This window comes from Aspergillus luchuensis, chromosome 2 (genome assembly GCF_016861625.1).
Source record: "Aspergillus luchuensis IFO 4308 DNA, chromosome 2, nearly complete sequence".
NCBI lineage: Eukaryota > Fungi > Ascomycota > Eurotiomycetes > Eurotiales > Aspergillaceae > Aspergillus > Aspergillus luchuensis.
The window spans coordinates 4,885,960-4,912,111 of NC_054850.1; the positions used below are offsets into that span (position 1 = coordinate 4,885,960).

Sequence of the window (26,152 nt, forward strand, 5' to 3'; positions counted from 1 at the left end):
CGTCGAAACAGCATGATCGAGGTGTCAGAAAGGGACGCGAGGGACTGCAACCTCGTGCCAAACAACCAGAGTCGATCATTGTGTAAGAATTCCAGACGTCTACATATGCTGATATCTTCATATGCTGATAGGCGTCTGGTTCTTGGGCCGGCTCAGCAACAAAGAATTACCAGGGCGTTGGAAGTCTTTACCCAGTCATTTATCATAAAATCCGGGGGGCGAGGGAAGTATGGCCCAGGCATTGAGCACGAACCGTTTGACCCCCGTCTTTGAATTCCGCATCTGTAATTCTGAGCCGCTGAGAAGAATCTCCAGCAGGTTGGCAGATGATGGAAATATGAGTATCCTCTACAGCCTCGGCCAGACCATTCTCCGAACTGCCGAGATCCATATCTATGGCCCGAACCCACCCCCCTCCTTCCCCCCTCCAGGGTTGCGAATGTCAACCACGTCCGAGTTATACATTGACTGTGCGCGCATGCTCTTCACGCGGCCAGTGTGTAAACAGATGGGGTATTTGAAAAGTACTAGTGACAAAAGACAATCTGTCAAATGAATGAATTTATTTTAGAAGAAACATGTTAATGAGCTCTAAGAAGAGGACTTTCTGTGCTACTCTCTGTGACACCGGCCCAGAAGAGAGACCAGTTTTTTCAGACTACCAGAAGCAAGCAAGTGATGCCTGACAGATGTACCCACGGAATATTCCCAAGGGGTGGGACTGAGGGTGGGATTGCCACCGAATGTTTCGACTTTCGATATCTAATGTGGATTCAGTATATGCCCCATCGCTGATCTCCCAAGCGGGTCTGCCGGTGGTCTGTTGTGTCGGTAGTTCATGGCCCAATCACATTACAACACAGTGTGCTTAGCAAGCGTTTGCTGAACCATAGCCCCTGACTCTGATGCCATCAACGTGGAGCACCCCAATCTGCCACGTATATGAAGCGATGATCTTACCTTAAAATCTGTACCGCTTCTCCGCGTGGCACCCGTTCGGAGATAAAGGAAAGAACACGCCAGGCCATGGTTGCTGCTATCTCCGAAGTCCAGCTCGGACAACGGCAGAGACGGCAGTTGGCACTGAAGTACTATTGTTCCCACTGGAACAACAGCCCCAGACAGCGATCGAGATCTCGATGCGCATTCTTCCTTTTTGCCAGGATGGACTCGCCCCTGGAATATATTAGTATATGATTACTTCAGTTTGCCTCCAATAATGACATTCAAACTAGACCCAGTATAATCGTAGTACTTTCTACTCTGAAATCCTTGCCTTCTTACATTGCTACACTAGACCTGATTGGAGGTGTTTAGGTTATATGACTATGCTATTTGATGTGCCTATCTACATAGTATCTATAAAGAATTCAAGGGTACTGAGATCAATGACTCGGGGGAATAAGAAAGATGAATTTAGGCCGTCCCGAGCTTCTCTGCGTTCTCAAAGCCAGTGTAGCTGAAGCCGGCGAACGCGGCACCAATGTCGGTGCTACTGCCGTTGAGAGTCTGATACAGCACGTAGGTCTGGTAGTCAAGTAGGAAAGACGAGCTGTTAGCAAGGGCAAGCGACAGGTTGGCCCTAGCGATGGCGTCGTGGAGTTGAGTGTAATTGGCCTGGTTAACCCACTCCTGGGTGGACGGGACGTTGGAGCCGTTGCTACTGATAGTCACGTTGGCTAGCTGCGCTTGGGCCTGGGAAATAGCCCTGGCGAGGAAGATGCGCGAGTTGCCGTCGCTCGTCATGCCGACGGGCGCGCCGTACTCAGTGGTGTGGGTAACAGGTACAAGCCAGAGGCTGACATTAAGGCCAGCGGCTGAATCATTGGTAAACTTAAAGAACTTTTGAGCGTCGGTGAACTCGCCAGGTCGGTTAGAGATGAACAGGTTGTCGCGTGAGAAGCGCATGGCGTCTTCATAGGACACCCCGTCAATGTTGTAGGAGGTGTGGTCGGCGCCGCCAACAAAGAGGCCGACAACCTCTTGGGCACGCTTCATGGCCCAGCCCTTGGGACCGTACCAGAAGAGCGCGACGTCGCCGGGTGAGATAGCGGTGTCAAAGTTGTTTTCAGGGATAGCCGGGCCGGACCCGTCGAAAAGGTCGGCGTCAAAGTTCGTGCCCTCCCAACGCGTCTTGTCCGCGACGTCAATATTTCCGCGGTAGATCGAGTAAGTCCCGTTGGCGTTGTGAGTGATGGTGTCGACGGTAACGCCCTCGAGATAGTCGGCATCGATGACATCGGTGTAGCCATCTCCGTTAGTGTCCCAGAAGCGCACCTCGAGGCCGGCCACGATATTTGTGACAACAGACAGGGCGGCAGCATTGTAACTGTCTGCCTCAGTCTCAGCCTCGTAGCCACCCCACCACTTCGCGGTGGTGCTGTTGTAATACAGCCAGGCTACTTGGTTAACGAGATAGCCGTCGCTCATGCACTGGCTCACACTCTGAAAGGCGGACTCAGTGCCAGGGATGGCCCACAGATTGATGTAGAAATCGCTGTTGGCAATGACAGATTTGACACCCTCAAGAGCGCTACCCTGCTTGAAGTACTGGTCGTACTGGGTGGCGGTGACGTTGGCAGCATCGCTGCCCATGTCAAGCACAACGGCGCGGAGCAGCGTACCATTGATCTGGCTGCCAGAGTAGGGAGTGCCGCAGGCAGCCAGGCCAGTGGCCGGTAGCAATGCTAGAACTGAGGCGTTGGCAAGTTTCATGTTGACTACAGCTTGCAGAGTAAGGAAGGTGAAGAAGCAGGAAGTAAACGAGCGGTGGGTAGGTAAGAGAGTGTGTGCTATTAAAGATTTTGAAAAGAGTGTACGTTTATACATCACCACAGCAGAGGTACATTTACTCTTAATACTTATCCTTCTTCCTTATTGCCGATGACGAATCCCCGTATGGTGAAATCCGGTTCGGGTGAAGCTGTGGGACCGGTATGTGGGGTCTGCAGAAAGTGAGTTAATATCACCCCGTCTCCACGGATTCCTCTGTTTCAAGCTACAGAAGAATTATATTTCGCTTTATCTGTCTACCTAGTTGTGCCGGCATAGAAGACTGGCTATCAATTACTGGGGTATAATCCTCCCGTCGCCCGCTAGGGTTGGGGACAAGACCGAACGTACTTTGAAGATTGTCTGTGATTGGCTAAATATCTCACAGTGGGCCTCCGGAATAGAGAATCATTTCTCCATCAAGTTTAGTCTCCGCTCGATTTAATTGATCTAGACATTTATGGCAGTTTCACCCCTTCCTCTCTTATGCATCCGCTACTTTACCCCGAAGACAATCATGGGCAACAAAAACACTACATATTTCTCCTTAAAACCTAGACACCTTTGTCAGCAGCTGTACATGTTATAACATAGCATTGGCCATACTAGTAATGATGAACCTGTTCGGAATAGCATATTCATGAGAAACTATCCAGAATACATATCCTCTGTGTCTTGATGGTACATCCAGTAGCCTATAATAATAATAATGAAGAACATAGTCAAATATACTGATAGAACTGTAAGATATTCATAAACTAAATTCAAAGTCTTTCCTCCGTCCAAGTTCATCTAATTGTACCAAAGAATCTACTATACCTAGATAATTAGTTTATAGTAAGGATCCGCCCCGAGCTGTCTATCTGAAGCCAGACATACATAACAGAGATAACTTGGGCAATAGGTCCGTCGCACTACCCACTGGTGGTACACTGCATATGCGACGCAATCAGGAGTTGCTGTTGCCGATGACCGTTCCATTGGTCGCGACCCCTATCAGCTAGGAATAACTGGCGGCAGGCAGGACAGCACTTTTACTCGCGCAAGCCAGGAGGACTCACGAGCTTATTGATCATGACAGAGTAACCTATAAGGATCTGCAAAAGTAAGAATCTAAAATTGAATTAGTATGCGCACCAAGTTCAGGCACACAGGAGTATTTCGAAAGGTTACATTGACATTTACATATGCAAGATTGAAGCTAGAATTCGCGCGGAAGACAACAAGAGGACGCTTCAAATAAATTGTATCCGCGTGAATACCAGTGGATGTTTGGCTCTACCGGAGATAATGATGGATTGCTCAAGGTATTCAGTTCTTCTTTGTAGGTGTCGTGGGTCGATGCGGGGACATAGTGGGCCGACGGTGTCAGCTCTGGAAATATATCTTCACCTGTGCAGGGAATATCAGTCCATTCAATTCTACCTTAGCTGTCGATTGATTCCAATCATTTACTGGCTGATATATGGAAGCGACATATCAGCGAACATACGTTAAATCCTTCCGCCGCTGCGTATATATAGCTTTTTATGATAGGCCGCGATTCACCTCAATTGTGAATAGTGGCTGCTTATTCCCTTATACTATACCATGAAACTCACTACGGTCAGGCTGCCCTTCACTGGATGGCGTCTCCAGGATGGCTATATATTCTACGCTTCCGCAGCTCTCTTTTCTTCTCCATCTTCTTTCCTTCATTATCTACCCATCCCAGTGCAAGGAGCGATAGCCCCTTCAGACAGGTCGAATTATAGCCTTATATTACCTATATATTAGCAGGAATAAGAAAATTAAAGCTGTCCCAGACTTATAAATAGAATCAGGCTTTATGGGCAGGGCAAGACTTGTATCTTGGGGATGATTTTTCCAATTGCCTGCAAACTTTTCAAAATACATTCGTTTTGCATGCCTTGAAACAAACACGGGTAACTGATAGACTAGTGTGATTGAGCAAGAGGGTTAGAAGAATCCAGAATGTAAAGAGACCTGCCCTACCATTGGAACTGAAGCATGAGACGGTTGAGCTTCCTTACAGACAGGTGTCTTGATTATTTTCGACGAAGATTGGTGATCGACACTGCAGTAGAGGCAACATGGACCAGTGAACCCAACTATGTTATTGGGGACATGGTGACCCCTGAAGAATCTGACACTATTGCATAATTGCTGTATACATGGAAAGACATCTTCGTGAGCCACATTATTAGCAAGCCGGCGACAGACTCAAAAGAAAACCACATTCCATGGTTGCCAGGAGCTATCCCGAGAGCAGCAAGTTAGTGCTATACCCATATCGCTTTACATTTGTTTGTATGCGGTGTCAGAGAATAACTCCGGGGAATATATCATAGTGACGACGTCGGAACTCGTTTGCTGTAATCGAGGGGTCTTCCCACTGGAAGAAAGTCCGGGAGATCCTCGAGAACATGGATAAGGAAGAAGAAAGCGGCACCCCTGGCAGGATCCTTATCATCTCGCAGTACCCCGTAGTGGTGCTTATCCTGTATCTCGTTCGTCCCCCTCTTTGCTTTCCCTTTTTTGTTTTTTTTTTTTTTTTTTTTTTTATTTTCTTTCCCTTTTTTTACCCCCTTTTCTACTATAACATCAGGCTATATAACCTCGCCCCGGTGGCCGCTGCGGACCAGCATCCCTAAATAACAGCCTTCCAGAACCTACTGACAGAAGAGACATTCAAACACAAGGGCCGGACTGCACGCGCTCCAGGAATCTACATCAACACAACTGGCACCTCCTCACGCGGACTGACGCTTACCCGCGCCGCACATATAAACTTGATGAAGACCAACTGGTGCAGTACAAACCACGAACAAGTATTTAGCCGGTGCCATCAGATCAGTCAGAGAGCCAAAGTCATGTTCGCATATATCTTCCAAAATAACCAAATAAAATGCGAGCAACTTGCCCTCGAGAAGCATTTGGCACAATTAGCACTGGAAAAGACAAGAATAAGTGGCACAAAGCGGTATTCTCTGATGGCAGAGGTACAGAGAAGCCGGAGAACTTGGTCCTTCTAAACCTACTAGCGCATCGCCTCCACTACAAGGCACTATTTGCCTTGGACCCATGCGGGGTCAATAAGGAGAAGACTGAGCTGAGAATTAAGTTCTGGTGGCTGAAGATGTCGAGGTCATTGGGGCCTACTATTCTATCTAAGATTCTCACATCCATTATTGTTAAGCGATGGATCAGTGTCCACGGTGAAGCACGGCTCATAAGTCCGGGTCACTGCAGCTGATACAGAGACCGACAACCTTGCTCATGATAACTTCTAGATACAGATATTAAACCAGCCTGTTCCTGATACTGGCTTTCTTTTCTGTGGCCCTATATTAATACAATTTACCCAAACTTATTTATCTATCTGCATTCTTTCTTTCCTTGAATCGTGCTGTGTTTTAAAGAAACTCATATATATTATAAGAGATTAATCTAAATTATATTTCACTCAATAAGGGGTTAGCTAAGCTCACTAACTTAAACTATAATAAGAAACTGGCCGGCTACTTTATATAGGAAAATAATCCCGATTTTTTTAGTAATAAATTTCATATAATATTTTTTTAAATGATCTGATCTCCTGGATATTATAATTTAAAATATTTTATATATGGATATGATATTATAATAGCAGTAATATAATAATATCAGCTGAAAAAGAGTTATACAGCTGGTTTCTTTAGTAGTATAATTGTTTAATTAGTGTTGGTTGATTAATCGAGGTATCATGCTGTATCCCTTGATATATGATTGTCTAGAACATAAATTTACCAGAATATCGTGAACATGCATTGCTGAACCAGTTTTCGATTCCAAAAGGCATTCAGTATGTCATATAAATCTTCTGGTTCCAGCTCTGCAAGATTTCTGAGCTTTTCTAGATCAGACAGCCATATGTAAGCCCATAAAGTGGGCGCATCTAAGTTGAAGGCCGTCTTTCGAGTCAATTCTGCCATCAGCTCTTGTCTCTCATTGTCTGCATTTTTAGCATCTGGCCCGTTCATTTAGACAATTCTTTAGCTTATATATGCTCATAAGAGTCTACCTTAAACGCTTGTACGCTGTGCTTCGGCGTAGATTGTTTGGTGAGTCAATGTAGCTGCGTAATGTAGCGATATTTTGATCACATGAAGATTGACTTACAGTCTGTCCATCTTACAACACTTGTATTCTTGGACCTGGTTTCTCATCTATTGTTGTGTCTAATAGTGTTATCTAGCAATGTCTCCCTCCTCTGTCTTGCTCGTTACTGGACGGGTAGTATCCAATAAGTATATTCATTATAAACCACAAGCCTATGTGCTAATACTAGCTTATATATGTAAGGAGCAAGCTGTAAAAGCCTTCCAGCTGACGCCATCAGCTCACTCTCTATATCACCGCCATTGTATTCATGTATGAAGGAACCTGGGCTTAGACATCCAGGGGATCAGATAGCCTTATCAAGCATTTCGCGAAGTTCGTTGGCCACAAGGTCCGGGTTATCCCGCTGCACAAAGTGGCCGGCTCCCGGAGCCTGGAACGGGCCTTTACTGCGTTCCGAGTCGGTGAGCTTGGCCAACCCTTCATTGAAGCGGTGCCAGTAGGGGTTCATATACACTTCCGTCAGCCTTGGTGGCGCACCGCCCATCTTCTCAAACTCGACCTTGAAGGTCTCGAACTCGTGACCGATAACCGTCACCCACGGGCTCTGACCATCTGGACCCTGCAATTTAGGACCATCGCTGTTCGGGAGAAGTTCCGCCAAATTCTTCCGACTGAGGCCCTCACGGCTGCCATTGCTGGGATGGAAGACCCGCTGGATGTATGCCCGAGCATCACGGATCGCATCCACCGAGACGCCCTCTGGCAAGCTGGCCGTGTCGAAGCAAGGTGCATCAGGGTCAGGATAAATAGAGATAAAGTCGGAATTGGCGAGCACACTGTCCAGGAATAGCAGTCCTGCTACTGTTCCAGGATATTCTTGCGCGTAAAGACGCACCAATGCACCCCCAATCGAGTTGGAAACCAGCACAAGGGGAAGATGACTGAGATCGGATACACCCAGCTTCTCCGAAGCAATCTGTGTAATAAGTTGACGCAAATCTCGAACAACGGCCAACGTATCATGACCATGCATGGGATCCTCAGATTTCACGTCGTCAGGGTCCCGGTCTGCGGTTTGGCCCTGACCGTACCGATCATAGGTCAATAGGGCGGGGAGACCATGAGCGGGAGGCTGAGCTTGCAGGCGAGCGATTGCGCCCTCCCAGGATGTCTGTGGTAGCCCCAAACCATTTACAAAAACGACTAGAGCTGGCTTATCCGTGCCTACAGCGGGCTGAAAGCTGTAACATAGCTTAGCGGTTGGCTTGGTAGCGAGGGACAGGAATTCGTAGGAAGGCATATTGGAGGTAAAGACGACGACGACAATCAGCTGGGTAGGAAGAGGGTGCAATTATTGACAACGAGGAATCGCTCACACGTGAGCGCCTGGCAGCTAGTCAATGATATTAGAGTTCAAGAGGCTCTATGAGCAGCTGAAAGACGAACACCAAGATTATGTAGTCGGATGGGTTCAGCAAAATCACCCCGCGAGGGGATGGGAGAGGCTGCGCCCAGCTGTGGAGACTCGCTTGAGTCAGTAGTCTGACAGGCTGGCGAGCAAGCCAGTGGGAATACAGTCTAAGTTGAACTAAATCTGTACTGTGGTAATCCAGGCCCAATTTATTTAATGGTCCCTGTAACAAGCACCTAAAGAATTGAATTAATGCAGTCAAAACTCTACATTGGTTGACAACATGTGCCAGAAAACAAGCTTTCATCCTGGTGCTTGTACGCCAACATCGCTTTGCCTCTATCGGAAAGCACAGTCCCACCCTGGATAGCTTTACAGGGACATAGCATGATACAAGTAAGCATTGCGAAAGAATCCAGCTAGGTAGGAGCGAACGACAAATTCTTTCATCCCGTGCGAGCAAATAAAGACAAGGCCTATGCAACCATGGCAATCAGCCTTGTGCATGGCTACTACCTCGGTGGCCCAACAAAGGGACAAACTAGCTACGCGACTCTATGAATTATTGTTACACTGGTTGTATCAGTTTCCGCACTCCGTTGTTCCTGAATTCCTCCTAGTGCTTACATTTGCCCCTCCCCCCACACCTCGCCGTGGCTTGTGCTATTCGGGCTAGTCTACTCGACCTACTCGGTCAACCCCTCAATTGTTGGATTAGCGCCGTTGAACTCTCTGGTGGCACTCGAAACATGAGTTGATTGGGAAGCATGTGCAAAGACTTATGATATCTCCCCCTTGGATAATGTGCACAACTTCTGCTCTAGGAGTTGAGCTCGGGCTTAGTGTAAACTCAGCTTCATGGTCTGGGCCAGTCCACCACACTGATGCAATATTAGCATGTAAATACGCTACACACGCCGAAAAGATACATTTTAGTGAGTGAAAACATTCTCGCCAGATGGAGCCAACTCATCCTAACCATTAAGCAGGACCCGATAAGACATTCTTGTGGATGTGGCCGTTGATCACGATGGCATGCAGCCGCGAGGTATCCTGCAGAACAGTAATATCTGCTAGAGGATCCCCATCGACTAATATCACGTCGGCAAAATACCCCGGCTGCACTTTGCCCAATTGCTCTGGATAGCCCATGATCTCCCCTCCCAGGGCAGTGGCCGCTAAAATACTCTCCATTGGCGTGTAACCAAAATGCTTAACGAAATGATGCAAGTCCCGCGCGTACGTGCCATGCGGCGCCCACGCAAAACCATAATCCCCGCCTGGCAGCACCCGGATGCCTCTTCTGTGCATCTCTCTCATGGACTTGCAAGCTGCTTCTACCTCTTCCTTGACGCCCTTCTGCTCGGCCATCTCGATCGTGAACCCGAAGGGAATGGCATCGCCCGCACAAGTGGCAAGAGGCAGATTGATGGCCGGTGCTACAAAGACCGAGTCCTTTCGCTGCTCCAACAGATTCAAGCTCTCTTCATCGTTGAAGCTAGCGTGGTAGATAACGTCCACACCTGCCTGGAGGCACAATTTGACAGATTCCTTGCTACGCGCATGGGCGCACACTCGCTTTCCTCGGTTGTGGGCCTCTTCCACGGCAGCAACTGTCTCCTCCGGGGTGAAGTACGTCTCGTCGCTCGGCATACTGTCAGTGATGTTATCACCGGTTATGCTGAGCTTAATGTTATCCGCTCCCAGCTCGATGAATGACCGCACTGTCTTCCGCATCTCGTGAGGGCCGTCTGCATACTTTGATATGTCAGGGACGATGGCGCCCCCGGTAGTGGTAATCTCTGGCGTATTAGCCAGGGTTCGCGGTCCCGGAATGAGGCCGGACTTGATAGAGGCCTTGATGGCGATGTCGAGTCGGGCACGCGCAGAGGCCGCGCCAAAACACATGGTGTAGCCGCAGTCAAGATAGGTTTTAGCCGAGTGGGCGGTAGCAATGACGTGCTCTTCCAGTGGCATAGTGGTCAGCCCATCTAGGGTTTTTGCATTGTTGAAGCTTAGATGAGTATGAGCATCAACCAGGCCCGACATCAGCGTCTTGCTGCCGCCTCCATTGATAACCAAGGCACCTGTCGCGGCTGTCTCATCAACCTGTCCTACAGCCACGATGCGTTCTCCTTGGATTAGAACGTCTCCTGGATAAGGGAGGCTGCCTGTCGAGTCTAAAATGCGGACATTCTTAAACAGGACTCTCTCAGGGTCACCTGGCTGGTGGTTGTTGATGGTAATATCGGCAGGCGTGGGTCGGTAAAGCGCCCCGGTCGATTGTGAGATCGAACCCATGTTATCCCGCGAACATACAAAATGTGTTACCTGACCGGAGGAGACAGGCACATCTCAACCCTTGACACATCTTATAGACCAACCTGGCCTGCTGACCAAGCCGGTGCTTGCAAGAGGGGTTTCTGCGGGGCTAAGTGCAGCTGATGCTGGCTGAGGGATCTGCACGATGACATTTCTGCAGTCGTACATTGGCCCTGCATGTCAATCCATGTCTTCCTGCAATCAGTGTACAAGGTTGCAGGCAAGATATTTGTAGAGGCGTCCTCACATCCAGGTCGGCCATTCGTTATGTTCTCCGGGAACAGCCGCCTGTGCCCGCAAGGCATCGGATCCATTTCGTCGTTCAGGAGAGGGGAATATCCACTCAGACTCGTTGTGGCCTTTTGGTTGGCACCACGCTGGCCGCGCCGTCGCGGCCGATCTACTTTAGCCTCGTGGGGTAAACCTGCTCCGAGCGTTTCACAACGTTTGTCTGATGGCAGCCTCGGTGAGGCCCCCACTGTGGATAGTGTCAGCTCGAGGAGACCATGATCATCCCTTCGCCTTCTGCGCACACGGGAGAGCGCTATCCCGGCCCGTTCTCCGCGCCACCAAAGGGAGCCAGCAGATAAGGCACAATTACTGGACAGGTGGGGGACTACTCCGTATAATTCGACGATAGCTCCAGTGGCAGGTTTGGGATCGCACCTCTGAGCCGTTTCAAGAAACCGCCCCCTCCGACGATGCGTCGGATCATCGAGATGGTGGAGAGGGAGGTCGAACTCTATCGCCATCGCCGTCCCGCTCCATTGCCCCGCGCACTCATGGAGATCATACCATCTCACAGGTCCAACGTTGCACAGCAAAATCTCATAGTCTGCCAGTGTTCCATCCCATATCCCTGACTCGAAGTATTCCCTTTTCTTCAAATTTCTACCATCCAGCACAAATTCGTTGTAGGTTTTATTCAGGCTCTTCAGAGCAAAGCCTTCCCTGCTGGCGCACCGTGCCGCTAATTGACGGGAAAAGGCACATGAGGAACCTTCGTAGCCCAATGTCGGTCTCCAGTCCACAATATGCTATTGTTTCAAGAGTTAGCTGCATCTTTTGACATTCGACGTAGAGCAGCACACAAGAACTCTTGCCGCCAATCTCGCAAGGCTGAGTGACAACATTCTCGACATGCGCAACGCTATGGGCCAGTCAAGAAAGTCTGTAGTCGCGGCGAGGAAAAGCCCTTTCGATTGTCCTACTCATCGCCCAGCCCTAAAGCTTTAAAAGTCGTGTACTAACCTGAATACTGCAGTCGGACAAGGTATTACTGCCGAAACTTCGATAATCTCTTCGAATCTACCACATTTCGTTACTAAATGCGGTCGGCGGGCGCGTCAATGTGGTGGTGGTGGTGGTGGTGGTGGTGGAGGTGGACAGACCATGTAGCATCTCCTCTCAATCTGAGTGGTTCTTACATTAAAGCTCGAGAATTCTTAGGGGGAAATGTAGAGTTAGGATGGAGGTCACTCACGAAGGAAGAATGACCTCTGTTGCATTCAAGCCGTGGCGGAGTATTTCCGAGTAAGGAGGAAACAAGTGTCTACTGTTATCAAGACGAGGATCTCTATCTTACAAAAATGTCCGAAGGGGAGAAGGGGCAAAGTTGCAAACATCACTCGAATATGACATTACAATTGTTGATAGGGGTTGATATCCGTGGATAACGCAACGATGGGGATACGGGCGGCTTTTCCGAAGGATTTGAGGGAAGGACAGAAGAGGTCTCGGGAAGGCGAACCGTGTGAACCGGCTGCATCGCCTGGTGGTCCTTGCGATCGCTCTATCCCAAATGTCCTGATCACTCCTCATTCAGTGGAAATCTCGGTCGCGATCGGAACGGCTCGACATATCTCCACCGGTAGGAGTCGCTCGTGTCCGCTGTCCCAGTCGAGTAATGTTTTCCCGTGGGAAAACGAGGGATGATTGATGCCAGTACGGTCAGGTCCGGGAACCTCGCCGACGCGTTCCCTCACTTCCCCCCGCATGAGGGGATGGAGGGAAAGTGATTGCGACAGAGTGAGGGGAACATCCCTGCTCTTCCTGGCCTATATAGAAGAGTAGAAATGGTAGAGAAGGTAGTCATTGGCATCCCGATTCTCTACCAGTTCATTCATTCATCTTCCTCACGGTCGCATACCCTTCAGAACCCATCCATCCAACATGTCTCCCTCGCTTCACCCTCTCCTGGACAACGGCATCACCAAAGGTGACCCCAACTTCCCCGGTGGTAACCTCTACTGCAAATGCTCTTCCGATAAGGTCGTTGTTAAGCTGGCCAGCAACGTCGCTCACAACCACGCCTGCGGCTGCTCCAAGTGCTGGAAGCCCGCCGGTTCGCTGTTCTCCATCGTCGGCGTTGTTCCCCGCGACGCCGTCTCCGTCACCGAACACGCAGAGAAGTTGTCCATCGTTGACGCGTCCGCCGCCATCCAGAGATATGCCTGCAAGGGCTGCGGGGTGCACATGTTCGGTCGCATCGAGAAGGACCACCCCTTCAAGGGCCTGGACTTTGTGCACGCCGAGCTGTCCGATCAGAAGGGCTGGCAGGAGCCTCAGTTCGCGGGATTCGTCTCCTCCATCATCGAGCAGGGCTTCCACCCCAAGGGCATGGAGGAAGTGCGCTCCAAGTTCCACTCCCTGGGTCTCGAGACATACGATGCGCTGTCGCCGGCATTGATGGATCTGATTGCCACCTTCACGGCTCAACGAGCGGGGGTGTTGTCTGCCAACCTTTAATTCATCAATAACATGTTTATCGACGCAGAGAAGGGGGATATTGTGTAGGGTCGAAAAGGGAAAAAAAAAAGAAAATGTAGCAGTGCTACGCTAAATGTACATACTCAATGAGATCAATGAAGCTTCAACTTTCATTTCAAAATAGAGACTCCAGTCGTCCTTCTTGCCCCCACAACAATCGCCATCTATTGTGGTTAAGAAGTGGAAAAAGAGGCATGCAGGTAGGAAGGAAGATGTGGAAGGGTCGGGTCCTGTTATTATTACTGTTGAGGAGTCACCCAAGGTCCCCAGCACTGTCCGAGCACCACTACTTTTGCCGCTAATTACTATTAGTCGAGGATGAAGTTACCATGGATAAGAAGCAGTACGTAGTACAAATACTCTATGTCTCCTAGTAGAGGAGTGAGTGAACAGTCTGTTCAGGGACAGTGCCAATCATGTTGTACCCGTGATTGAAAAATATACAATTGCATTCAACGCCAACTCCTCTACGGTCGCAAATTGTTCTAACCCGCTTACATCGCTACACATTCCTATTGGATAACAGGTTTTCAGCATGGAACAAAACACGGTAGTAATATTGGCGTCAAGGACAACAAAATAGAAGGAAGCCAAAAGTCATTGTTCGTCGGAAATATAGACATACACGCCAGCGAACCCTCGAGCCAATCAACAACGCAATGCAAAAAGAGGGAATAACGAGTACAGGATAGATATATGTACAATAAGGAAACAAACTCAATTCACATCTGAGCATCGGCTTCCTTGCTACCAGATGACGAGTGCACCCGATGGAGAAATTCCCCAGCCTTGGTAGCGCAATGACGGGCTTCATCCTTGAATCCCATAATCCACCCAATCATCAACACATCATGCGGTACCTTCTCCTCCACTACCAAATCAATGGATGTCTCATTCCCGGGCAGCTTTTGAAACTCTTGTGCCAGCCTTTTGTGATCTTGACAAAGAACCTCGCGACCGCCGGTGATGACCAACACCGGCGAGGGAACAACAAACGGATGCCAAATGGGAGCTACGTAGGGCTCAACTTCTGGAGTAATGTCCAAATCGCCAAGGAACTGTCTCGCTCCCCAGGCTGGGAAAGAGCCTGGTATATACTCGGTTTTGTAGTTGGTGCTGTGCGTCCAGGCACTGGGGTCGACTGCAGCAGGTACGTCGCACCAAGGAGACCAGGCCCAGCTGCATTTCGGCGCTGGTAACAAATCTGGCCGGTTGAAATTGACGATATACCGGAGAAGCGCCAGGACGAGGTGACCGCCGGAGCTGTCGCCGCTGAGTACGATTTGAGAGGGCGAGATGTGGAGGGTGTGAATGAGATACACGTATGCTGCAAGTGCGTCCTGCAGTTGAGCCGGAAACCGTCCGTTGTGGTTGCAGGCGAGTCGATACTGGGGGCAGAGCATGTAGCTGGCGGGAGTCTGTTCGAGGAGGGTCTGGGCCATAAAGTTACAGGAGGAGGAGCGACCGTCACCCAGAATGTAAGAACCACCGTGGAGGTGCAAGATAACATATTCGCCATCCGGAAGAGAGGTGCCGCGAGTAAAGGGCTCAGGATACCAGGTGGCACCGATGGTCTCGGGTTTGACGGCCTCATCCACCATCACTCCGGTGTAACACTCCCGGGTGGCAGGGTTAATCAACACGAATCGATCCGACTCGTGGTGTGGCTTGAGAGATAGCGGCCATTTCATGTGTAGGGCAGTAAAGGTACGGAGGAAAGCTTTGAGCATCGAACCGGCTACACCTTGGTGATAGGACCAGCTGGGGTCATGGCGAAATCTGGGGTGGTCATCAGCGGGCATGTCGACGGATAGAGAAGGAAAGGAAGACGAAACAGACCGTACGGGTGCCATGGTTGAGGGTAATGAGAAGGTAACATTCAACTAGAAAACCTTCTAGAATACGGTAGGATCATAAGGCTGGGTAAATCTCCCCGGCTAAGCATCGTGGCCCTGGGTGCCAAGCTTTATGGCCAAGCCGGGGGATCCACTGCACTTTGAGGTCATCATGACGTGTATGCCCATTCTCAGGCATCATCGCTCTTTTAGGAGAGGCAGTGGGAAACAAACATATGGGACTATGAATTAGGCGCCAAGTTGAGCTCACAATCAAAGCTTTTATTATGATCTCATCATCGAGAGTAGAGGGTGAATAATAACTCCAGCCTTTTCATCCTGGTCTCCAAAGCCGGAAGAGGCACCGCGACGGGACCGAGGAAAGGCGACAACAATTCAGTCCGCGATCAACGGATGGACAGGGGAACATTGGATAGGATTGACTTGGTCCAGGCAGAGACATCCGCCCCCTGTTCCAGATCATTTCAAGGAACTATGCAAGATTTGCCACAATTGCGGTCCCAACATTTCTACGCACCAAGCGACATAAACCGGCCGAGATAACAGAACGCAAAGAATTCTGCTGACTCTTTTAGTTTTTGTGGGTGGTCTGTACGGTCGCTATGGCTGTCTTTCCCCGTAAGAAGGGCCTTTTAAAATACCACTAGGCCAAAAACCTCAGTAAACTGAAAACCGGTCTTCATGCTCATCCTCAACAGGACCTGCTACCCCGAGCTACCAGTGTCTTGTACTACAGAATCCGTCCAGTCATCCAATACTCATCCGAGTTCCAACAGCATAAAGACATGGCAAATGGCAATTTCCAGTATAAAATGTGATCGATACATAGTCCTGAGAATATCCTTGCCGCTTTCAGATCTCGCATAACTCAGCTTCAGTTCTTGAACTGTGGATTACACACTCTACACCGCTACGTGTCTCTCGACGTGCGTCACTTGTGCAACCCCGTTTTCCAAAGCCTTCTCCTTGCTATCCCCGCCCACTGCTGCCGCGGCCGCTGCTCCGACATCGAGATGAGAATGATTCAAATAGATCTGTTCGCTGCGTGCAACCACCTCGCGGACGTTGCTGGATGACGAAAATAGAAAATCGACTGACTCGAGCGTGAGGGACGATGTTTCCGGAAAAAACAAATACACAATCACACAGCAAACAAAGTTGAGAATAGCCCAAATAATATACGTCCGCCACCCGATGTTGTCGATCGTGACGGGCGCAATCTCCACTGTCCAGAACTGATTGGCCCACTGGAAGAAGACGGACAGCGCCAGCGCTTTGCTCCGCACATGCAGTGGTAGGATCTCGGCAGGGTATGTCCACATGTTGGACATCCATCCCCAAGTGAAGAAGGAGAGGTAAAGGAAGAAAAAGACGACGGTGATGATGACCGACACTTGGCTGTCTTTCCACAGAGTAATGCAAACCGCAATCATGCAGCACCCCATCCCGAGATTTCCTAAACAGAACAGTCGGCGGCGGCCCAGCTTGTTGATGTAGTACCACGTCACAAAGGATGATAGGAGGAACCAGATCTGTGAGCAGCCCGACACAAGGTTCGCGAGATTGGTACCAAGTCCGACCGAATTCGTCAAGATGAAAGGGAAGTAATACTCCACAAAATTGATCCCGGTGTAGGATTGCATCGAGTTGGCCGCGCAGGCGATAATAACACGCGTACGCACCTTACTAGGACCTTGGCGGAACAAGCTCCCCCATGATCCGCCGTCTGATTCCAGGGCAATTGCCGAAGCAATATCCTGCAGTTCAGCTTGGACTAACTCGTGGTCCACGGGGAGATCACGGAATGCAGATAGAGCAGCGGCGGCAGCCTCAGTATGACCGTGGGAAGCAAGCCATCGAGGGGACTCGGGGAGCACCAAGGTGAAGCCAAAGGCGACGATGGGGTAAATGGCCTGCAAGGCGAAGGGCACGCGCCAACTGATTTCATTGTCAAGGAAGCCAAGTCCATAGTCGACCCAGTAGGCAATGTTCGTGCCGATAATAAGGAAGGTCAGCTGCACGGCCACCATGACAGCACGCATCTGGGCCGTAGCGGTCTCAGCTAGCCAGACTGGGGAAGCGCTAGTGAAGAGCCCGAGACCAACCCCAAGGATGATACGCGACACTAACAGTTGGGCGAGGGAAAAGGAAGAGGCATTCACAATGTCTCCCACGATGTGCACAATGCAAGCTAGCAAGATCGTCCGTCTCCTCCCAATTTGCTCACTGACAAGCACGGCAGCCAATGCCCCTAGCATGCAGCCGATGTCATAGGACGATACCGCAAGCCCCTGCACAGCTGCATCTGGATTTCCAATCATGTTGAGAAAGTTAGGCTCTGAGATGACCTGGCCCATCAAGCCATTGTCGTAGCCGAACAGGCAGAAGCCGGTCGAGCTCACGACGGTGACCAGATAGACCAGGGGCTTTCCTCGTAGGGACAACATTCTTGCTCCTCTGAACAGATTCAGCTGCCATGCAGTGGTCCTGTATTTATACTGCTTTGAGACAAAAAACATGAGTTTCCCCGCATTGTGTTTCGTCATGGGCGAGGAGTAAGCCTACAGCCATCAAATGGTCTGCCCAGACTTACCGCGTCGATCAAAGCTTAACAGCCAATAGCTGAGGTGTACCCATCCAGCACTCCAATGGGGATCTGATGCAGTAGAAACTGGAGAGACCTCGGCCCAAGTCCGACTCTCCGCACTAACCCCAGATTCCACCCCAGCCTGGTGCCCCCACGCCCCGGACGTAGCCCATCCCACGTCCAGCTGTCCAAGCGGATTTTGGCGCCATCCTTGCATACGTATGGTAAGCAACCATTTCTGTGAAAAGCCATATTCTTCACAGGTTGATCGAAAAAAGAGGACAGGATACTTGGCGGGGCAGTAACGGGATGGTCACAGCTACAGCTACTCAACAATTCTTATCACCCCTGGCGCAGCACCGCCACTTATTTGGCAATAATACCGAAGTACTGACAGAAGGGAAACCTATATGATACCAATTAAGGAGACACTTCTAGGATCATTTCAAGGGTCGGGCTCGTACTTTCCCCGATCGACAGTCCCGAGTTTCTCCCGTTTGCTTTTGCTTTGAACCAGCAGCTGTGCCCCCGTAGCCTTGGCAATTTACTGTTAGATTGATACAATCCCGATGGTCTTCTTTATCTGGCCAGCTTTGGGGGCTGAGGTGTGCCACTTACCCCCGGATCTTTCGGGCTGTTATATCCGCACTAGGAACGCAGGCATACAGGAAGCGCACCATTGAAGACGCGTATTCTCGCTATTGTGTACACAGTTGCATGGAGCACGTGGACCTGCTAGGACATATGGAGAAATTCTATGCCTGCTGCCTGCGGTATTGTTCACTCCAGTACCTAATCCATCCCCATTCCGAGATTCAACAAAGATATACACAGGAAAGGTGCAGAAAGCTATACTTCATGCTAGTAGGTGAGCAAATGATGTGGATAAGCTTGGTCATGACCATCCAGCCCACAACAATCCCAACAAATAGCCCCGGCGTGCAGAACACTCAGTACACACCGACTTATTGAGCAAGCCCCACTCGAAGATAAGTCTAGTACTCCAGATCGTAGGCCAAAGTATCCTCACATAATTGCTCGCGCTTTTCATGCAATCTGATCGACCGTTAGCTACTACCAACTTCCCGACTGAGGTCTCCACAGCTCTAGGTGGACTTACTCAAGGTGAGCTGGGTGAGTTGCATAGACCTGCAAATCGGAAGGCTTCTCCAGGATAGCCACCAAGCCCATATCGTAGCCCTTTGCGCGGGATGCGGTCATTGCCAACGGGGGATTGGCATGGAACTCCAGCAGTCCTGGAAAGATGTCACGTATGAGGTTTGCTAGTAGTCACACATTCGCCCTGGTGAGTACTGACCGGGAATCTTTCCAACCATGCCCTTACCCAAGCGGGCCCAAGCCTCGAGCTCAGCAGGTGCAACACCGGGCTTCAAGCGGAAGAGGACTAGGCGACATGTTATTGTTGTGTACAATGATATCCGATAATTGACAAGATTGAGACGCACCGACGTGGAAGACAGGCATGACTACGCTCGATTAACAATTTTATTGGTGATGGTGATGTGGCGACGTATGCAACAGAATGCAGGAAGAAAAATAGCTGGAGGCATAAATGAGGGGAAATCGAGGAGGATGGGGCGGGGTAATGTTTAGCCTGAGGAGCCCGCCGGCATCGCACAAATCACATGACAGCTTAGTTGAAGGCTGACTACAGATGGTTGTGCCAGTGCTGAGAAAGGCGAATTGATATGGAGATCCAGAGCGATCGTCTAGGAAGGTTAGCGTCATATGCTCAAGCATGGTATGACGACGTACGGATAATGCAGACGTTATAGCAGTGACCTTTAGGATCGCAGTCATCATTCATCATTACTATTTCGCAGTCTCGCCAGCGTAAATAGTGTTAGAGGCAAGTTTGGGCAGACTTGAAGAGAGAGGTGCGGCCAGCTGCGGTTAAAGGTTCTATTGCGAGGCTACCAGAGATATATAAGTTGGTTGGGGTGCCGGAACTAGTCACAAACGAGGCTGAGTATATACCTACTACTCCGAAGACAGGAAAATATAATAATTACAAAGAAGAAGAGAGGAAAAAAAAAAAAAAAAAAGCACAGGCATAGGGGCTTCATTCGCACTAAGTAAATGCTCTTGATGAATCTGGTCCTGTCCCTGGGTTTGGCTCCTAGATAAGCTACGTCTGAACTAGTTCACCTTCCACCAAGCCATATGCCCTTACTGTCTCGGATAGACAAAAGCAATACAACACCAGACCCACTAAGAATAGAAAGAATTAGTGTTGGGCAAGATGCAATTCAGGTTACCAGTAAATCCCCGAGATTACTGCGACAGCATTTAGCTCAAGTTCAAGAGAGAAAGGAAAGGTAGACATGTAGCATGTTAAGAATATTTCCACACATTAATAGGAACATCATCAAAACCATTAACCATCAGCAAAGGTTGGGGATGTATCATACCAGGCGTGTGGAGTAAACGTGACCAGTTGTGTCCTTTCATCAGGGTGGTCCCGTTTCATGTCGCGCATTCCCTCCCAAGTATGGAGATTACTGTACAGATAACTGCACCGAAAGCAAATGTATGGTTGAAAAGACCGTCATCTCATTTCTTTTCTAACAATACTCCTTCAAGTCGGCACTGGAAGGTGTTGTACAGCTGAAAGAGAATCCTACTACATCAGACGGGTGGCCATTTGACGCAGTTTACAGTATTTGGACTGTCAAAGGCTCTGAGGACCTCGTTGGGAATCTGCACTTCGTAAAAATATATAAATTGACTGTCATAAGCATTTGTTACCTGGAGATGTGACTTGGTAACAGGAGAATTAGTCTTCAAGTCGGCAAGGCAGGCCTAAGTAGAGTTCACGACTTACAGCATAGGTATTCTGGTACTTAGGATGGCGCAGTCGCCACTGCAGCTGCCCGAGAGAGAAGAGCACACAGACCAGATAAGGATCACTCTTCCAATCTCTCATAAGGAGCCGATTTTCGCCAGCTGACTTATGGACCACTGGCATATATCCCAGGCGCCGAGCTCGCCGTTCCTGATCACATTCTCGGCGGTATCATGCCAGATCATTGTAATCCAAGTATCCACCTAAGAGGTCGGCAGCACTATGCTCTGACTGGGTATCTTGAACACAGCGCCAGAAAGTGGCGCATTCGAGCCGATGGACAACTCGACCAGCAAAATAGAAGTTGATTCTTCCACTGCTCAGGGAACGAGTAAGTCATACGAGAGGTCAGTAGTGAATTGTTGCTTACGTTTTCCGTATTTTGAACGGGCTACCTTCATAGTCAAGGATATCGATCAAGGTGAACAGCTTGATAAGAACAGCACCACATCTTGCCAGACATACAGCATCACTACCTGAGTCATTCTTCATTTCGGTTCGACAGAGGATAATATAGACGTGTTGGTCTCGGCAGCAGAACCGGGCAAGGAGCGGATCTCTTCAAACTAGCATCCCAGTATATCAAGGTGGCGCAATATCCATAGCGGGGATGGAACAAGAAGACCCTTCTACCACAGAAGAGCATAGAAACTCATTGAGATGCGGTTAGGTTGCATGGCTCAAAGATAGTGGTGGTGGAAGGTTATTACGCAATCATGCTTCTGGGTAAAGCGGTCTTGCCAAACATCACGGAGGACTCATTCACTCGGACGGACCGCCTTGGGCTAATATGTACTCGACCCTCTGAATGCGTTATCACACCTGCTCACAGATATATACACCGGCTTTATCCGCCGAAACCCTTTACTTTTGTATAAATACAATGCTTTCAGCGCTCCGTAATGATTGGCTTTGACGGAAGAGTTTCTCTTCTCCAGTTTGGGCAGTATCGGGGTAGGTCAAATAGCAGGAGGTGTAATTAATAGCTAGAATCATTGTTACTCGGTGATAGTAAAACATAATCGTTATGGTGTGGCTATTATAGTATTTCGTATGTTACCGTGGAGGACAGAATTCCTGTAATGAACTTGTTAAGAGGCTCCTGTGTATTGATGATCCCCACCCGCTCTTTCGCGGCCGGAAACCTCCCTGCTTCCTCCTCCCCCCAACCCAAAAGAAAAAATAAAATTCAAGAAAAAGAAAATAAACGAAACCTCACTAATTACCCTATCCTACAGAGATCAATCAAGGCAAAAATCCAAATAGACCAGCGAAGTCTAAATAACCAGGTCCCCTAATAACCTTGCGAGGGTTCGTCCACCTACTTTTCTCCAACAACTCTTTCCGCTCCTGTATCACCCAGTGACGTGACCATCAGCCCAGACATTTCGCATTCATGATTGCAAGAAGTGTTCTCCGCCGCCCGCACTTCAGCAGCAACAAACCAAGCTTCCTTCGCCTGCGCCGTCTTATTCTTATTCGCTCTCCTGCTCCCCAGATCCGTCTTGTGCATAGTATCACACCGCCTTTCATCCCTTCCACCCTGTTCTCCACACAAATGGCTTCGCGACAGAACCCCTCTAAACGCACTCCCGAGATTGAGAGCGGGATGAATGATGCCGACGAGCTGGAGAGACTTCTGGCCAAAGATGGTTTTAAAATATGGGGTTTTGTTATCTATCGATGCACGTATCAAAGTGACTCCGACTGGGAGAAATTAATGATCCGGTTCCATAAGCGCGTCAAAATTTACCTTCAGTATTACAACGGTCTAGATCTCCTCGCCAGATTTACTCCAACGGTCTTGGAAGATCGATCTTTCGAGGGTACGACGGTGGCCTCGTTACGTGATAAATTCAATGAGTGGGCTGTGACTGCAGTGAAAAAGGAACAAGGAATTGATCCCAGCCACCTATGGCATTTGAAAAATGGTAGATACCGCTTTTTCATCATGGTGGACCAAGAAGCCTTGGATTCAATCCTGAGCACGCCAGACAATGATATACACGGAGGGTTCGTTCGTCTAGTCAATGCCGAATGGAAAGCGGAGGAGTTAGATGAGGAAGAGCTGGCGGAACGCGGGGGACCTGGCCCAGAAGAGGAGCCACTGGAAGGGTGTACAGCGGAGGATATTGGCTGGATGAAAGTATGCTGGGGGGAGTCACAGACGCCTGGATATGTGATTCTCGATGACTCCCTTCGGTGGGATAGATTTTATTCGCGGCCACCTGTGATTCAACGTCTTGCCTAAGATCACAACTTGACTATAAAGAGGCCTGGGATCTGTCCACATTTGTACTAGACATAGAATGTCCGATTGTCGTTATTAGAAAGAGAATCTACCTCAGAGAGCTCGTTGAGAGGAAGTAGGATAGTTATTATTATAATATTCATTCTAGCAATACCCAATAAATCTAATCAGGCTAAGTATTTATAAAAAAAAATTTTAATCTGATTTAGATTTTTATTCTATGTATGGAATAGATTCAGAAATGAATATTATTGTTTTTACATACTTAGAACTCTATAGAATAATGAGTAAAAAAAATAAGAATTACACTATTGTATTCAGTGTATAAAGTGCTTTTAAATAATACTGATTATAAACTTATTGAATAATATCAAACTTTTGTCCCGTTGTGAAGGTTTCCCTGCTTGAAAACTATGATCGCTGTGGTGTAGTGGATAAATGCCCCTACTCACTTCTTTTCATCATATATAGGATAGCATGCTGCTTTCTAGATGGCATTCATATATAGGTGACGGCTTAGGCCTGGGTGTGAGAGGCTCAAATTAGATCTGGACATTAGTTCAAGTTAAGAGAAATGCTAATCGTATATTACGAGCTCATTTAGAAGATCGCCCATGGCAAAACAGTCTCGGTACACCACTGGCCGGCGTTGTCCTGGCGGAGGCGCATTGACTAAAGTCCAGTTGGAACCAGGAGTCTTCCGGGCACCGCTGGAGAGATAGGCCTGCGGACAAACAGGACCGAAGATGGTGGCATCCAATCTTGTTTCATCTGGATAGCTATATGAGTAGTCAAATGGTAAAGGGCGTAGATTCTGCCAGCGTAACGCGCCGATGGGAGGAAGAGCGTAGGGGACGCGGGCATAACGATGAACCTTGTCGTCAATTCGTTGTAGGCCACAGATCGGACCTAGACTGCCCAGGTTGAGCTCGCAGGGCGTTTGCTCCCACGAAACGTGATTCTCCATTGCCGAATAAATGCGTTGATAAATTAAGAAAGAGATGGTGGGCAAGGGCATATGGGCCACCGGAGAGGGACGCAACGGGTGGGTGAGGAAGGGGGGACTCAAATATATTCAAATGTACGCGATGAAGGCGGGCCAATTTCGGCCGGATACAATATTAGCATATCGTTAAAATAAAATAGCGGACATCACTCTTCATAATCTAGGATACCAGATGAAGATATCAACAAAGTGAAATCAGATTCTAGCTATATCCAGTAAGGGGTGATCAGGATACATAGGAAGCCAACTCAAAGGACCACGTATTCATTAGACTCGAGTGGTAAACACACAAATTCGCCCACTACAGACTGTAAACAAAGTGAATGTTCTCGTAGTCTGTCATGTCTGACTCTGCATTTAGGCGGCCCTGATGCGCTGACTCCTGGACAGTCATGGCCATGGCGGCAATCAGAGAAGCGCGACGTTTATTCTGCCAAACATCTAGATGCAATTTTAGCTTTGAGCACCGGACGCAGCTTTTGGCTCGATGGATACTTACAGTAGGTGCGCCACGCGATCATCAAAAGTATCTCCAGGCCGTACATAATAGAGCATACTACGATCGCGGGAATGTATCGTGGCGCATCCTTAGCTCGGAAGACCTGGGCGCCGACGCAGTTTCCTACACAGTAGGCAATGAATAGCACAGTGCCTGTAACCGACTTCTTTGTCCGCCCTGCCACGTTGGATGGCAAGAGAGTCCATATCAAAGGACCGGCCAGATTGCCCACACTGGTCATGAAGTACACGCCCCAGCGCGCCCACAGCAGGCTCGAGGAGTGAGGGAGCAGGGCCAGGGCGAGCATACCGCAGAAGGCAGGGATCACCGAAATGATCATAATATAGACTGCCACCTCTGGGTTAGTGCCTTGGCCAGTTAAGGATGACAGGGACAACGCACAGCGGGAATTCCGTTTTCTCAATGTTATATAACCAGCGATCAAAAACCACGCGATCGATAGCAGCTGTTGTGGAATTTTACCCTTCACAATGGTCTCCAGGGCCGTAAAGCCAAAGGAGACATAGACGAGGTTTCCAAAAGCCGTTGTGCCACCATTGGGAACGGAATTCACAATGACGAGAAAGAAGAAGAAGTAGGTCTGAGGGTCGCGGAAGGCGATGGCCACCTGCTTCCAATCCAGAGTGCGCTTTTGGGCATCCGAGCCAGTTTGACTGGCCACCACTCGCGCCGCAGCCATGCGTTTTTCCTCAGGGGACAGCCAGCGTACCTCGCGTGGTGTACCTAGGACAAGATAGGCGATGCCGCTAAGTACAATGGTCAACGCCCCTAGAAAGAAGGAGATGCCCTTCCAGGGAGCCATTCCATTTGAGTGTGTCTCAGCGCGGCGGCCAATACCATAGTTAACCAAGCTAGTCAATACGTCCATCCCAGCGTTAGCGCTGCCCCAGATGACCGAGCGCATTGCATGTTCTTCCTTGGTATACCATGTGGCTGTGATCAGCAGAAGGGCTGGGTAGGTGGTGCATTCAGTGACACCTTCAAGGAATCGCAACACTGCTAGACCCGCAAAGTTGGTGGCGAAGGCGATGCACAACACGATGATGCCTTCGAGCTATCATCAGTGGATAGCTCTCTCAGCATATTATGTGGACAGACTCACCCCACAGGAACATAGACACGGCCACGGTAGGGCCAACACTGACACGCTGCAATATATAATTACCGGGGGCCTCGCTGACCAGGAAAGCCAAGTAGAAGATCGAGGTCAGCCAGGAGTACTGTTGACCCACCAGATGGGTGTCTTGCCCGAGGCCAAATGTGGCCTGGGTCGAGATTGATGCCTTGTCAGCGTATTGCGTGCCAGAGATAATCCACATCAACGGGAGGATGATCCAGTCCACCTTGCGCACCAGCCGGCGGTACTGGTCCGGTGTATATTCAGCTTCACTAGCGTGGACCAGGTCGACAACCATACCGGGATGCTTGTCATCCCCAAGCGGCGGAGGATCCAGCGACCTCTCTGCCAACGCGATGTCTGCCTTTCCAGATGCCATGAAGGTTTAAGTTGCTGGAACTTCCCCTCATGATTTCGTTGTCCAGTCGGTTGCAAGCAGTCAGTATTTATCGGGTGCGTCTATCTCTGGCCCTGACATGCCCAGCTTGCCTGTCCGCCACTTCGGATCTCGGGCCGCGTATGATAAGAAAAGAGAGGAGCGTCGTCAATCTCGACGATCCTCTTCGTTATG

At 49.3% G+C, this 26,152-nt stretch overlaps 10 protein-coding genes across 10 annotated transcripts; 2 read left to right on the forward strand and 8 right to left on the reverse strand.

Annotated features, from left to right (window-relative positions):
- Nucleotides 1-1,416: 1,416 nt before the first annotated feature.
- Nucleotides 1,417-2,715, reverse strand: AKAW2_21594A (uncharacterized protein; the record flags this gene model as incomplete). The annotated part of the gene is made up of 1 exon (XM_041686436.1): nucleotides 1,417-2,715. The coding sequence occupies one exon, from the start codon at nucleotides 2,713-2,715 to the stop codon at nucleotides 1,417-1,419; it is 1,299 nt and encodes a 432-aa protein (XP_041540420.1).
- Nucleotides 2,716-7,219: 4,504 nt separating this feature from the next.
- Nucleotides 7,220-8,176, reverse strand: AKAW2_21595A (alpha/beta fold hydrolase; the record flags this gene model as incomplete). The annotated part of the gene is made up of 1 exon (XM_041686437.1): nucleotides 7,220-8,176. One exon carries the CDS (start codon nucleotides 8,174-8,176, stop codon nucleotides 7,220-7,222), a length of 957 nt encoding a protein of 318 aa, XP_041540421.1.
- Nucleotides 8,177-9,268: 1,092 nt separating this feature from the next.
- On the reverse strand, nucleotides 9,269-10,588 carry AKAW2_21596A (uncharacterized protein; the record flags this gene model as incomplete). The annotated part of the gene is made up of 1 exon (XM_041686438.1): nucleotides 9,269-10,588. The coding sequence occupies one exon, from the start codon at nucleotides 10,586-10,588 to the stop codon at nucleotides 9,269-9,271; it is 1,320 nt and encodes a 439-aa protein (XP_041540422.1).
- Nucleotides 10,589-12,781: 2,193 nt separating this feature from the next.
- Nucleotides 12,782-13,357, forward strand: AKAW2_21597S (S-(hydroxymethyl)glutathione synthase; the record flags this gene model as incomplete). Its single annotated transcript, XM_041686439.1, has 1 exon — nucleotides 12,782-13,357. The coding sequence occupies one exon, from the start codon at nucleotides 12,782-12,784 to the stop codon at nucleotides 13,355-13,357; it is 576 nt and encodes a 191-aa protein (XP_041540423.1).
- A 743-nt stretch (nucleotides 13,358-14,100) lies between these two features.
- AKAW2_21598A (uncharacterized protein) lies at nucleotides 14,101-15,231 on the reverse strand (the record flags this gene model as incomplete). Its single annotated transcript, XM_041686440.1, has 1 exon — nucleotides 14,101-15,231. One exon carries the CDS (start codon nucleotides 15,229-15,231, stop codon nucleotides 14,101-14,103), a length of 1,131 nt encoding a protein of 376 aa, XP_041540424.1.
- A 905-nt stretch (nucleotides 15,232-16,136) lies between these two features.
- Nucleotides 16,137-17,681, reverse strand: AKAW2_21599A (uncharacterized protein; the record flags this gene model as incomplete). Its single annotated transcript, XM_041686441.1, has 1 exon — nucleotides 16,137-17,681. The coding sequence occupies one exon, from the start codon at nucleotides 17,679-17,681 to the stop codon at nucleotides 16,137-16,139; it is 1,545 nt and encodes a 514-aa protein (XP_041540425.1).
- Nucleotides 17,682-18,816: 1,135 nt separating this feature from the next.
- AKAW2_21600A (uncharacterized protein) lies at nucleotides 18,817-19,158 on the reverse strand (the record flags this gene model as incomplete). The annotated part of the gene is made up of 3 exons (XM_041686442.1): nucleotides 18,817-18,877; nucleotides 18,942-19,077; nucleotides 19,140-19,158. 3 exons carry the CDS (start codon nucleotides 19,156-19,158, stop codon nucleotides 18,817-18,819), a joined length of 216 nt encoding a protein of 71 aa, XP_041540426.1.
- A 2,925-nt stretch (nucleotides 19,159-22,083) lies between these two features.
- AKAW2_21601S (uncharacterized protein) lies at nucleotides 22,084-22,938 on the forward strand (the record flags this gene model as incomplete). The annotated part of the gene is made up of 1 exon (XM_041686443.1): nucleotides 22,084-22,938. One exon carries the CDS (start codon nucleotides 22,084-22,086, stop codon nucleotides 22,936-22,938), a length of 855 nt encoding a protein of 284 aa, XP_041540427.1.
- A 577-nt stretch (nucleotides 22,939-23,515) lies between these two features.
- AKAW2_21602A (uncharacterized protein) lies at nucleotides 23,516-23,905 on the reverse strand (the record flags this gene model as incomplete). Its single annotated transcript, XM_041686444.1, has 1 exon — nucleotides 23,516-23,905. The coding sequence occupies one exon, from the start codon at nucleotides 23,903-23,905 to the stop codon at nucleotides 23,516-23,518; it is 390 nt and encodes a 129-aa protein (XP_041540428.1).
- A 340-nt stretch (nucleotides 23,906-24,245) lies between these two features.
- Nucleotides 24,246-25,960, reverse strand: AKAW2_21603A (uncharacterized protein; the record flags this gene model as incomplete). The annotated part of the gene is made up of 3 exons (XM_041686445.1): nucleotides 24,246-24,385; nucleotides 24,444-25,511; nucleotides 25,567-25,960. 3 exons carry the CDS (start codon nucleotides 25,958-25,960, stop codon nucleotides 24,246-24,248), a joined length of 1,602 nt encoding a protein of 533 aa, XP_041540429.1.
- Between the last annotated feature and the right edge of the window lie 192 nt (nucleotides 25,961-26,152).